Raw genomic sequence first — 13596 nt, 5'->3', positions numbered from 1 at the left:
TTTCCTTCAAAGGGGAATTGTATTCAAGCATTATATATTCAAAATCAGAAATGGTATTTGTTTCAGGGTTAGAAAGTAAATATTTATAATTTCTTACTTTACATTTGCCTCTTTTTCTGCATTAGGTCTGAGAAGTTGTTGAAAAGTTTCCTGCAGCCTGAAATGACAGAGAGCCTTGTAAAAAGAACACCCCTATTTTACACCCAAGGAATATTGCTTAATAGGCATTAATCTGAAGAAATATATGGTATGGTAAAGTTTTTGACAGACTACCAACCTTTTAAACACCCAGAGAGCATTTAATTTTTGTCTGATTAGAAGCACCTAATGTCATTGCACATGCTACAATGGAAACTGTAAGACAAATGCAAAGTTTTGGCATCTGTGTTGCCTGTACATATCCTGTAGCATCTGGGGTGGTGTTTGCCACTCTTCTAGTTTCTTGCTGCTCATCCCTGAACATAAGAGCTCGTCCACTTGTTCCTAATTCACCTTTCCTTTCTATCTGGAATGCTCCTACAGAACTTTGTACTGAAAGGACTGGAGTGCAGCTGGACATGAATTTTTTTCCTCTAATTGGAAGCACACTAAAGACATCCATTGGGCAAAACATCACTCTCTTCTATCCAGACAGGCTTGGCTACTACCCTTACAAAAATGAAGTCACAGGAGAGGCATTCAATGGAGGACTCCCTCAACTCTCGCTGCTGGAGAATCATTTAAAAAAAGCCAAAGAGGACATCCAGTTCTACATTCCTTCAGATGAACAGCTTGGATTGGCTGTCATTGACTGGGAAAACTGGAGACCTGTGTGGATAAGGAACTGGGGATCAAAAGATATTTACAGACAGGAATCAATTGAGCTAGTTCAGCAAAGAGACCTCAGCCTATCAGAAGCTGAAGCCAGAACTATAGCTAAAATGGAATTTGAATTTGCAGCAAAATCATTTATGTTAGAAACTTTGAAGCTGGGCATAGAAATGAAACCAAATCGTCTGTGGGGATATTACCTTTATCCAGACTGTTATAACTACGATTACAAACAAAATCCACACAATTATACAGGAACCTGTTTAGATATTGAAATAGACAGAAATAATGAGCTTAACTGGTTGTGGGAAAAAAGCACAGCACTTTACCCATCTGTCTATCTAGAGACAGCCTTAAAATCTTCCAGAAATGCTCAACTCTTTGTTCGCAACAGAGTTCAAGAAGCCATTAGAACTTCCTATGTCTCTAATTCTAGTCATCCCCTTCCAGTCTTTGTATATACACGCCCAGTATTCACAGATGTCTATGAGGAATATCTTTCTGAGGTGAGTGAAGATAGACCTTAAATAGTCCAAATTTATATGGGAAGAAATTACCAGGTGACAATTATTTAGCAAATATACTAACTTGCATCAGAAAAAAGTCTGCAATTTTGTACAAAAATTAAATTAATCCGTCAAAGAAATTTGACCAAACAAAGCACTAAGAGATCTTTTTTCAAACCTTGCTCATTGTACTATTCAAATAATGTTTTATTCTCTCAGTTGTCCTCACAGGTAACAAAGTATCACAAAGCTGGAAAACATATTTAGCACATTTAGGCAGAGGAAAGAAATACAAGTAACGTCTTTCAAAGAGAATTAGTAATACTGGGCTTACCTAATGCCTACTTTTTAGGTTGTAAGAAAAAAAAACGCAATAATACAAAATCTTTCTTTCCTCAAAAAGTGTTTAAAGCTAGTGAGAAAATTCTCTCCTTAGTTGTACTCAAGTAGCTTTTTAAATGGTATTTCAGCATGTCACAGGTCAGTTAAGGTTAGGCTTTGATTAAAATCCAATCATTTTATTGCAGTTCTGGCTATACTTTTCCCTTCACATTTTTATAGACAGCCACCCTATCAGAGATACCACCAGTCTGGGGAACCTCTACTTGGTTCCTCAGCCCACGAGGAAGGGGAAGCTGGAGGCTGTGGTCCTTGTGATGGCATTTTGTCTGGTGTCCTCCCACATTCTGGACAGAGCATTAGCAACTGTTGTCCTCAGCTCTGTGGATGCTTTCAGGGAGTAAGGGGTAAATCCAGGGGGCCCTGCTCAGATCCTAATTAATAATTTCAATCCTATAATATTTACATTAATCCTTTTTTTGTGTTGTGCTCCAGAGTAAGTTACTTTTTTATTGTTCTTTTCATTATCATAGTTCTCTCCCATCCTATATCGGCCTTAACATTTTGCTAAGACTGGGCTACTAGCTGACCCTAAAAGGAGAACTGAACAGAAAAAATTTCCCAAATCAATCTCTGTAAAAGATCAGAGACATTCTCTGGAAAAGTGATATTCCTATTGTTGAAAGCTCTTTCTCTTGCTGCTTTTCTGTTTTAGCACCTTCTAGTAACAGAAATTAACTTGAGAAAAAAAAAAAAGAAAAGAAAAAAAAAAAGCAAGCTTTAACATGGTTGGAGGAGTGTTTGTCATATGCCTAACCACTGGCTCAGTTTCACAGGCTTGTTTTTCTAACCAGATGACATATATAAATTGGATATTGTTGGCAACATTTTCTGGCAACCTGTGCAATCCAATCCCAGGATAAAATCGTGCAATTGAGAGCAGAACATTTGCATTGTGTATCATTGCTTGCTGTATTCAAAGTAGTTATTGTGGATATGCCATTTACTATATGCATTTTATCATTTGCCTTTATGTTATAGGTTACTTACATTTGTATGATTCTTTGCACATTTTGCCTCAGGAGGACCTGGTAAATACCATCGGAGAATCTGCTGCGCTGGGTGCTTCTGGAATTGTGATCTGGGGTGATTTAAATTTAACACAAAATAAGGTATGCCAAATCAATTATTACATGACATTTTTAAGCAGAAATAAAATGAAAAGGATGTAAAGCATTATGATAATTTACGTTGTATCTTCTACTTTTAAAATGATGACTCCATATTGCTAGCAGATTTTTTCAGTCAAAACCAAAGCACATCTGAGGCTTTTTAAGGTCATCATTGACTGTACAGAACAGGAGTTCAAAGTATCAGTAATGTTGGCTCTGGGTAACTGGTCAAGCTACTAGGACAATTGTAGGCAAGTTATCACTTCTTTAATTAATATAAGAAACAATTCCTATATCTTCATTGAATTCCAGTCATGAGATAAATAAAAAATTACTTGTGCTTGCTCAGAACAATATTTAAAAGACCCTTCTGCTTTTTGAAGTGGTGCATGTGGAAATGATATTTCAAACACTAGGAGGAGTCAGTCTGTAAAAGTTCAGGCCTAGCCTGTTCTGTGCATTGTAAGTACTACTTTGATTTGTTTCACTGTATGAAAGATCTGAGTCAGAAGAGGAAAAAACTCTAGTTTGTTTAAGGAAGGTTCCCCTTCCTTAAACAAACTAGACTTTTTCCCTCTTCTGACATAGTTTGAGAAACATTGTTACAAGGATGTTCCAATAATTCTTTCCAGGTAGTTCATTCATAACCACGTAAGTTAGATATAACAAACTATTGTATGGGAAGACTCCTGTGAAGTCTTCTGAGTGCAAAGAACTGCGATGCTTCATCCCTGCCAGATCTCCTGTCACAGAAAGCATGGCCAAATAAACCTCCACAGCTCTGTAACATTCTCATTCCTCAAAGCATCCCACTTCGACTTTTTTTTCTGTGCCTGCCTTTGAGAAAGGATATCAGTTGTACCTGGAACTTTTTTGCCCATTATCTCAATATCAGAACATAGACGAGCAGCAACTTTTATTGTCTGAACTTTGAGATTCCAGTGAGAAAAAGGAACTCTCCACAGCCCAGTCAAACTATGTATTTGTGCACTAATTGCACCTGATTTATTACAGCTTTTACAGTCACTAGCCTTTCAGCAATTGGATATTACTGTAAGCCTCACTTCTGCATCAACCCAAATTTCTTGGAAGTATTTTTATATATACCTAAAAGAAAACAAAAAACCCTATGTATATCTCAGATTCAGCAAAGTGATCTTCATGGGTATAAATATTAGGTGTATCTACATGTATTGGGCAAATGCCCATAGTGTCAGGAACAAAGAGAGAGTTCCCAAACCATCTGGTTATTAAACAGTGCCAAGAATGCACAGAATATATGCCAATTTCATGATCAGTTAGAATGATCAATTTTCTTAGCATACTTTCAATTTGACCATCCGACCACAATTATTTTAATTCAAAAGTGCCATGAAAGCTCCCTACCCTGTAGCCAAGATATTCAGGTTAGGGGAAAGCTGAAAAGTCTCACAGAGATGACGTGATAGAAAAAGTATTTTTTTAGGCTGAAGAAGTAAGGTTTTTTCCCAAGATCCCTTCAAACTATTTGAGTTCCTATTAAAAAGAAACTTCAATCCTTCATGAAACTTCTTTAAATGCATCTGATCCAAAAAGCTACCTGAAATATAGAGATAAAATGCAAGCTTAAAGACAACTGCTTTCTGATGTGCTTTTTGTAACATCACCAGCAACTATACAACATAAATTTGCTGTGATCCTTGAATTTTTTAACAGCTTCTCAGATAACCTTGCTTCCAACAACAAGTTACAGCTATTATCAAATCCTCAGGGGAAACATTTATAGATATACACTGCAGTATTGTTATTAGAATGACAGCACTTTAAATTTTAGTAATTTTAATGGTTTCCATACTAAACTGTGGAAGTATAATGCTCTTTTCACAGAACACCTGTAGAACTCTGGACAACTACCTTAGGAGGACTTTGATTCCATACCTCATCAATGTCACAATGGCAGCCAGAATATGTAGCCAAGTGCTATGCCAAGACTCTGGTGCTTGTGCACGAAAAAAATGGAATTCCAATGACTATCTTCACTTGAACCCTGAGAACATTGCAATTCAAATGACAAAGGACGGAACATACACTTTACAAGGGCAACCATCGTACCAGGATCTGCAAATATTCATAGAAAAATTTGATTGCCATTGTTATGCAGGGCACAGCTGTGAACCTAGAGCTGATATAAATGACATCCATTACCTCCATGCTTGCATTTCAGAAGATATTTGCATTCAGATATCCTCAAATTCACTTTCTAACATAGAAGTCTCTGAAGAAAAGATCCTGTCTAACAGAACTGCATTTTCATTTACCTCCGAGAGTAAGGTGACATTATCTACACATCCTGAAAGAGATTTCCAATCTACCTTTGGAAATAATATACTTAATATAACAACTGCAGAATATAACACTGTTACAGCTGCCAGTAGCTATGATTTAGAAGAAAATGATACTCGTACTTTCAGTAGCTCTTCATCCTATAAGATAAGGATGTTTGATCTGTTTCACTTAATTCTACTTTTGAGAATCTTAATACAAATGACCCATGAAAGTGAGAATATTCTTTTCCCTGTATGCATTTGAAAATCTAAAGGTTTTACATACAAATCAAACAAAATAGTTCCTGCAAGGTTTATGATCTTATCTGAATCAGGTAACCTTTTCTAATCTGTGGGTGACACTTCTGCTTGAATGCATTTCTTCAGTTCAGTTCTATAAACTACTATTTGTGCCAAAGATTATTGGTCTATGTGTACTGACTATACCATGAAAAGCTAATCCAAAAAAAGAAATATTTTTTACAGTTTACATTTTTAACCCTTATATTTGGGAAAAAAAATGTTGGCAATGCTTTTTTGTGTACTTTAAGACAGTTAAATATATGGTAAACATACATAATAAGTAATCCGGTTTCATTCTTGCTCTCTGCAAGAATTAATTTCATTTCACATGAATGGAATTAGCTCTTAAAAATATTTGGCTTAACTTTAGATCTGTGGGACTCCGAAGTATGAAATTAATCTGATTAATGTTCCTTCACTTTTCACAAAACTTTTAGGGATCCTGTAGTTGTTATTTTAATTAAATATATTTGTAATTCTTCAAAAGATTCTAACTTTTAGTGTAAACATTGATTTTGAATATTACAGCTTCATTATTTAAAATTTGAGCTGTAGCATTTACTCTTTCTTCTCACAAACCCTCTCCCTCATTTCAGACGTCCCTTTCTTGTTTTCCAGTTGTTTTGTCTTGCCAATACTCACAACTCATCTGCTCTGCCTGTGAACTCCCTGCCAGCACTGGTCACCAGTCCTAGTTTCTCCATCCAGACATCTCTAGGACCTGGATAGGGCTGTATGTGCCATTTGGACAAAAGTCTGTGCATGGGACTTCATGCCTCAGTATTTCCTGAGAAGTCCCTTTGGCAGAAATCAGTTTGCTCTGCAGGAAAACCCAGTAGTGGAGGCAGAAAGATAAGAGTCACTGGGGACCTGAGACTCCCTTTATTCATTTCCCATGGTCCCCAGTCTCAGGACCACCTTTTTGATTCAGTTTGCTGACACAACTGAAAGTATTTGCTTAACACTATTCCTTTGCCAAAAGAAGTGTGAAAGTAGCAGAGATACCTCAAAGAAAACTACTCCCAGCATCATACTAGGAGTCTAGTTATGATTAACATATAGTCAGTTTAAGCATTTAAAAGCAATTAACTGCCATTTATTTGATAAAATAACCTTTTCAAATTATTATGTCAGATGCTTAATAGACAGTTGGCCTTCTGATGGGTAAAGAGTGGCTGCTGGCATGGATACATTAAAAATCTCCCTAGAGCTAGGTATGATCTACATAAATAATTCACCACCTCCCACAGATACAGCTTGCCTCACTAATGAAAATAACCAGGATTTCAATACAGTGGCCATTTACTTATAAAAAGTTCATTCTTTAATTTAGCAGAAAACATGTATTATATCCATTCTCTTTGAATTTTCAGGTGGTTGGTCATAACAGAGATGCAGAAAAATAGATGAAGCCTTTAGACTTAACATGGAGAAATAATATTTTATGGCTTTTGGACAGCAAGTTATCAAGAGGAAGTGACAATTTTCTCATCCCAGTTACAGTGACAAGTCCACGAGTCAAAGCTATTTCTGCCATTAATGTTTGTCCTAGGTTGCAATATAGATGTAGTTAAATATTCTATTACCACCAGCTGTGGGCCGTTAGCTGCTATCAGCTGCTAATGACCCACTCCGGATGACAGGCAATGGGCCATCAGGGACCCACCGTGTGACTCATGGACTTATCCCATTGTGAGATGCTCTGCCGAGGAGGGAGGAGCCAGGTGTTCCCACCTGGATATAACCTGGCCCTGGAACTGCCTGAGCTAGCCCCTGTCTACTGGGTTCCCAGAGGACCAGAGCTACCACTGGATCTTCAGCTGGAGACTAGACCTTCACAGGATCACCGCTTCAACTGGACTACTTCAGTTGGACTGCTACTACCACCCTAACAGGGTGTTAGGTTGTATCTGACTTTGTCAGTGCTTTTCCTTGTATTATTTCACTTATTTTTAATTTCAATCTTGACTTGTGATCTCCCACTGGTTTGTTTTCAAACCAACACAATGTTCCAAGTGGAATCATGAATAAAAAATATAAATGTAGCAGATTTTTCAGCACAAAAGAAACCATCTAGTTTCGATCACCTTTGCAAAAACATGCTTTCTTCACTGCAGCTTTGATATTGGTTATTTCATCCTGGGTAAAGAAAAGGCATGGTATCATAACTCCTGTGCCTGAACTCCCTTCACACTGCATTTGTGATAACTATCAAAGGGTTTCTAAAAGCTGGAAACATCACTGGTAACACCTAAGCAGAACTTGTATAACTCACATGAAATTCTATTTTTTTTACAACACTTTAACACGGCTGAGCTGAAAGATACTGGATCTGTAGCATTTTGTGGTAAGACAGCTTGCAGGTTCACAAAATTCACAAGTCTTGCTGTGAATAATTTTGACTATCAGCCAGGTAATAGCAAGCAGAACATTTGTGATGGTTCAAGCAGGAAAACACCAGAAAAGGATGAATGAGAAGTTAAAATCACAGAAGAGTTGAAACAGAGCACCCAGGACCTCCCAATGGATGCAGAGGAAGTGAACTGCAGAAGTGAAAGAATGAAGCAGTGGGGAATGTGGACACACCAGTCTCTTCCCACTCAACGGTTTTTATCTACCTGGTACTTAATATTGACAACTTTTCCCCAAGACTCACTGTAAAGATAAAGGAACACATTAACTGATATGTTAGACCTATTTATCTGATCCCATCTCTTTTTTTCTTGAGACCAGCCAGGACCAGAAAAGTAAAAGGAAGATGAGAGGAAAGCAGTCTATTGCAATAAACTGCCTTCCTAAGCTGCATGTGTAAGTAGCTATCTTCCTTGTGCTCTGATGCCCCATGCTTTGCCAATCACCTTTCAAATGTTGATTCAGGATTATTTATGTTACCTAAGTGTATCTGCAATTCATGCTTTAAATCCTACGAACTTCAGGCTCTAAGTCTGCTATGTGTTAAATTACAGTATTTTCCAAATATATTATTTTGCTCTGTATTATATCTGTCTTACCTATGTTCTATGATAAAGAGTCACCACAGAGTCAATGAGTCTCCATAGAGTAAAAGGAAAAAAAGAAGGAAAGGAGTGCTATGCCTTGTATTGCTGATGACTATCTTGTGTTCAAAGCCAAACTTATATTCTCCTAAAGAGGACTCCCTTCCAAAGAGATTTTCTTCCATTCACTGTATTTCCTGTACTCATTAGTTAGCCTTTTAGCTTTCATTTCTTGCATTCTTGTATTTTTCAAAAGAATAAATGCTAGAGGAACAGTTCACTTTGATTGCCATTCATTATTTTGTATTTCTCCTTTCTAGAGAGAACTCAGGCTGGCAATACTTAGGGAGAGGGAAATGCTAGAGTGGGTTTGATGAAAGGGTCTGTTTAAGTGAAAGCAGTTTAATACTCTCCTTTGATGTTTTGACACTTTGCTAAAATTTTAATTGAAATTCTGCTTCTCTATCTGAATAATCTGGATCTAGTTAATTGTATTGCTTATTCTGGGACACACAAAGATATTGGTACTTGAAAGAGAGATGGCAATTGGCACTTAAAGAATCTGAACAGAATGAAAACAGTTTAGTCCTCGCCTTACCTTTTTTTTGCTTTTCTGTGTTAGAAATAACAAGATGGAGAGATATTTTGAGAGGCCAGTAAGATCAGTTTGTAGACAGCCTAGGATGTGACTAGCATCCCAAACAGTTCAGCAAAATTTGCTTTATTCCCTGCATCACACTGGGGCACCCTGTTATATATACATACCAGCAAAGAATTGTACGGAAGATTTCAGACTTGTGCAATATGTACTAGACAACTTCCAGACAGATTAGACTTCTACATGTACCAATCCATCACTTTTCAATACAAACAACAAGACAGTAGACACAGTTGCATAATTTTAAAACACATTTTGTTACTGATGAGCTTTTTAAGTTCACAACTAAATTTCATCCTTTAAGCATACACACCTAAAACTTACTTGAAAGATTTTTTCACACTGTGCTTGTGCCAGCTCTTTTGCACTGGCAGATAGCCATTCTGTCAAAGCAGAACAGCCTGCAAAATCAGGGCATGAAACTTCAAGTTGGATTAATGGGTTTCATTAAAAAAAATAACCTTGATTAAAAAAAAGTTTATTGCGTGTCTTAAAAAATTACTGCTTTATTTAATGATGTCACTCTTCCTAAAGACTCTTTTTTTGTTGTTCTGTCTCCGTATTTTTTTCTCCCGTGCTACTGAAAAATATTGTATAGGTGGCTGGAAACAGATTAAAAAAGTTTACTAGTCTAACTTCATCCCTCACCACTTTAAAATGATTCTCAGTGTTTGGCTATCCCAGACCTCCCTGTCTGTTAATCTAGAAATACTCCACTGAAAATTAACCCTGCATCACAGTATTTTTCATTAGGATGATAATCCAGTAAACCTGCTGTATTCAAGATCAATTCTAAGCTTTTGTGTATACCAGTCAAGGATCAGGGACTTTACAGAATAATTCTTTCACATAGCTGTTCTGAACCTCTTGCAGCTATTCTTCACTGTCACTACCACTCAGGACTTCAAATGCTTTCCACATTTGTTGTCCTCTTGTTATATACAATAAAGGGAAAGAAGGTATCAATATTAGCATCCTTAAGGGAATAACTTTGGATTTAATTACGTTCAGTAATGTGTTACCACCATCATGGTATATTGATTACAGTTCTCCTTGGTCAGTAGTAATTAGATGACATTTTTCAGTGTATGCTTGTATAAGCCTTGGTTTATAACTGATAAGGTATTTTATTGATTATTAATCAGACACAGTATGAAAATTAATGTGGATCATTACTTTATATATTCAACTGACATTTTGTCTCTGTGCACACAATTCCAGAGGGTGGTGTTCAGCACCATACATATGTTGACTCTAGACAATATGCAGTCACCTGTCTCTGCCTTTGTTTTCATACCAGGAAATACATTTATTCAACAGAACTCTTCAGGATCCTGTAGAACAAATATACCATATGTTGGCAGTCTCATGAAGCACACTGCTCCCTCAGGCTACTAGCAGGTTGAGACAAGACAACAGCTTGCCTGTGTCAAGTGATGATTTCCTGAGGCAGGAACAAAATAACCACCCATTTAAAGGGAGGCTAAGGGCACCCTGCAGTTCCACAATAATATGGTTAATGTCACAACAAAGCACAAAGTATTTTACTGCTGGGACAACCAGCAATTAAGGGCACTAGACTAGTAACAGACTTAGGTTGTCTATAAATACTAGGCACTATTTCAGGATGAACTGCATACACCAAGTTTAGGTATCCAAATTTTTGAGTTAAAAACCTTAATCTGCCACTATTACAGTCCTTACAGAAATCCTTCTTCACCTTTTCCCTCACCAGAGCATGACAAGAATTTAAGGTACATACTAGAGCCTCGGGGGCTGCAGCCAGCAGAGGGCACAGACGATACATGCAGACGCTGGCAGGTACCTCACAAGGCTTTCACTGAAAAGTTCAACAGTCTTTCTGTTCCCTTCAGCAATGCAGCTCTTTGCCTCTGGCCTACAAACAGAAAAGATGACTAGTCACTCCCTAACGGAGTGCCTCATTAGCAGAAAAGATGCATGACTTATTCTACAGGTTTTTTTCTCCAAATATCTGGCATATCAGGACAAACCTGAGTATACCAGTGAGACATTACTTCTTCTCATGCTCTCTTCTCTGGAGATTTCATTCAGCTGAAGGCTCCTTCTCCTTCAGATCTACCCAGGGAGGTGGTTGAGTCACTATCCGTGGAAGTGTTCAAGAAACGACTAAATGTGGCACTTAGTGCTATGGGCTAGTTTAGAAGGTGGTGATCAGTCAGTTTGGACTCGATGGCCTTGGATGGCTTTACCAATGATTCTGCAGCTGGGCACTGCATGGTCCCATAACACTGCTAAACTGGTCCTGAAGTGTGTAAAACTCAATAGAAAAGACAGAAAAGTAAAATACTTTATCAATGGTTATACGTTTCCCAGGAAAATTAAGTGCCTTGTCTGTCTACAGCCACAGAGGGTAACAGGATAGCCCTAAGCTACAAAAACCACTGTCCTCTGAGTTGCTAATTGTAGCAAGGCAAAAATAAGTTTACATACAATATTCTATTACCAAACATTCTGAAAAATAAAGAATGCCTTTTATAATCACACAGTTTTGCAAAAGATACAACAGTTTTTAAAACAATGTAAGAGAACTTTGAACTTGGACAAACCCCCAAGACACTGTAAAAGACTTCAGTCACTGTACAACTAAATGACTGTTTTAGACTCTGTCTGTGCATCTTCTGCCAACCTTTCATGAGGATATGCCTGAAATGTATTTTTTCAGACTTTTACTATATCTACAATATATTGTTAATTAAACTTCCATCACTATGATACTCAAGCACTACTGAAAAATTTAGTATTTCTTGCAAAAATAGAGGCAGCTCAATTTTATGAGTTGACCCCCATGCAATAATCAGAACCACTTCATTCCAGAAATCACTCTCACAAATTCATTGTCTTTATTTTTCACATCAACAGCTGAGTGATATATGCAGATGGGGGAATTTTACGGCAGCCAGAAACATTTCACTTATTCACCCAAAATTCAGTAATTGCTTTGGCCGAAACAAGTTTTTAAAAACTGTAAGATATATAGCAGAAAAATGAAATGTTGGTGATTTGCCTGTGAATTATTTCCCATTCCTTTTACCCATTCAACCAGAATAATCCATTTCATCAACGTCAACTTGTCCACCCATTTCCCCAGTTACATGTAGAATAAATAGTAAACTGTCCAGGAAATTTGTGACTGCTGGTGAGGATGCACCTACGTACTGAGCAGCCATCTGGCTGCTACTCAGAGACAAGTAAATGAGCAGAGTTCTGCTACACTCTCTCTCCACACAGGAGCTGACCAGGTTCCTTTCACTCTGCCACCAATTTTCAAGAAACTTCAAGCACTTTGAAACTGCTGGAGACACTATCACCGCCTCAGTTTTAAGAGCAGCATTCAAAATTCTGGCTCGACCCAAACTACCAATGCTTGGGAACAGCATTAGGAGAAATGGACTACCTGTAGCCAGAACAAAACCTTATGCTACCAGGAAAAAAATAGGCAAAAAAAAAGGAAAAAAAAAACCATCAAAAAACCAAGCTTTCTTTTGTTTGTTTGAGACTTGCCACTGAATATGAAATCTGAAGCAAAGCAATCAGATTTATGAAAAGCAAGGAAAAATATTTCCCTAACATTACCACTGAGTGGCAGGGCCAGCTCCAGTGTCCAATTTAATTTTGGAAATGTGCAATTAAATTTAAAAGAGTAATAACTCAATACTTTTAGAATTACACTATGAGTCATTTTGACTATCTAAAACAAGGGCATGAAAACCATGACGTTTTTCACCTCTATAGCTAGCCCACAACCAGCTGCCCTTGAGAGCAAAGTCTCAAGAGCTTCCAGATTTTGTGGTCCAACTAACATAAACAGTGAAGTTTTATCACAAACGGCATTCTCTAAATTTCTGAATTATGTCTCTAGAAAGACCAAGAAAACAAAATTTCAAAATGCTTTGACGAATGTGCTATGTTCCAACAGTACAGGTATCCACACTAAATGTGTATGGGCCTTGCTTACACCTGTATCAATGTCCTTCATCAACCAACCCTACCAGCACCTGTAACCTTTCCAGAGCATCAAATTTTAGTAACAAGTTCTGAGACTGGCAGATGGATCCAGAAGAAGCGTTAGCCCTGTGTTTATGGGTAAAACAAGCCTTTCTCTAATGCTCTGCAGCAAGACCATATGCTAAATGTTGTCCATCCAGTGCAGGCAGACGATTCTTGGTGAAGGGGCATGTCCCATCATTGACCACAACACAAACCCACCATTACAAGCATGCCTTGAGGCAAGGAGTCATACTAAGGGTGATTTTCCAAAAATTGTCACAGCAGAAACGAAATAAAACCATGGCAAGCCCTGGATCTGAACGTCGGTCGCTACAAAATGAACAATTCAAGCAGTTTCGTGGGAACAGCGGCGGCCCTAACCTAGGGGTGCGAGCACTGCCATCACTGGACGTGACGAACCTACAAAATCGGTCCTGTCCGGCAGCCCAAGCCCACGGCAGCAGGGCTGTGCCAGGCCGT

At 37.9% G+C, this 13596-nt stretch overlaps 1 protein-coding gene and 1 long non-coding RNA gene across 4 annotated transcripts; one reads left to right on the top strand and one right to left on the bottom strand.

Annotated features, from left to right (window-relative positions):
* The first annotated feature begins 347 nt into the window (after positions 1-347).
* On the top strand, positions 348-6971 carry SPAM1 (sperm adhesion molecule 1). 3 transcript variants are annotated; one of them, XM_085042004.1, is made up of 4 exons: positions 348-1316; positions 2738-2827; positions 4694-5132; positions 6807-6971. In XM_085042004.1, the coding sequence occupies exons 1-4, from the start codon at positions 348-350 to the stop codon at positions 6818-6820; spliced, it is 1512 nt and encodes a 503-aa protein (XP_084898130.1). In that variant the 3' UTR covers positions 6821-6971. The 3 variants fall into 3 exon arrangements, with proteins under 3 accessions (XP_084898130.1, XP_084898121.1, XP_084898112.1); XM_085041995.1 differs by having other exon boundaries at positions 4694-5137; XM_085041986.1 differs by having other exon boundaries at positions 4694-6971.
* Positions 675-13566, bottom strand: LOC146443285 (uncharacterized). The gene is made up of 4 exons (XR_014846702.1): positions 11124-13566; positions 10850-10984; positions 2706-2796; positions 675-807 (listed from the first exon to the last, which is right to left on the bottom strand). It is a non-coding gene; the product is annotated as an uncharacterized LOC146443285 (long non-coding RNA).
* Positions 13567-13596: the final 30 nt, after the last annotated feature.

Source organism: Lichenostomus cassidix, chromosome 1Aa, assembly GCF_008360975.1.
Source record: "Lichenostomus cassidix isolate B80296 chromosome 1Aa, HeHo_3.0, whole genome shotgun sequence".
Lineage (NCBI taxonomy): Eukaryota > Metazoa > Chordata > Aves > Passeriformes > Meliphagidae > Lichenostomus > Lichenostomus cassidix.
This window is presented reverse-complemented; position numbering and strand designations above follow the sequence as displayed.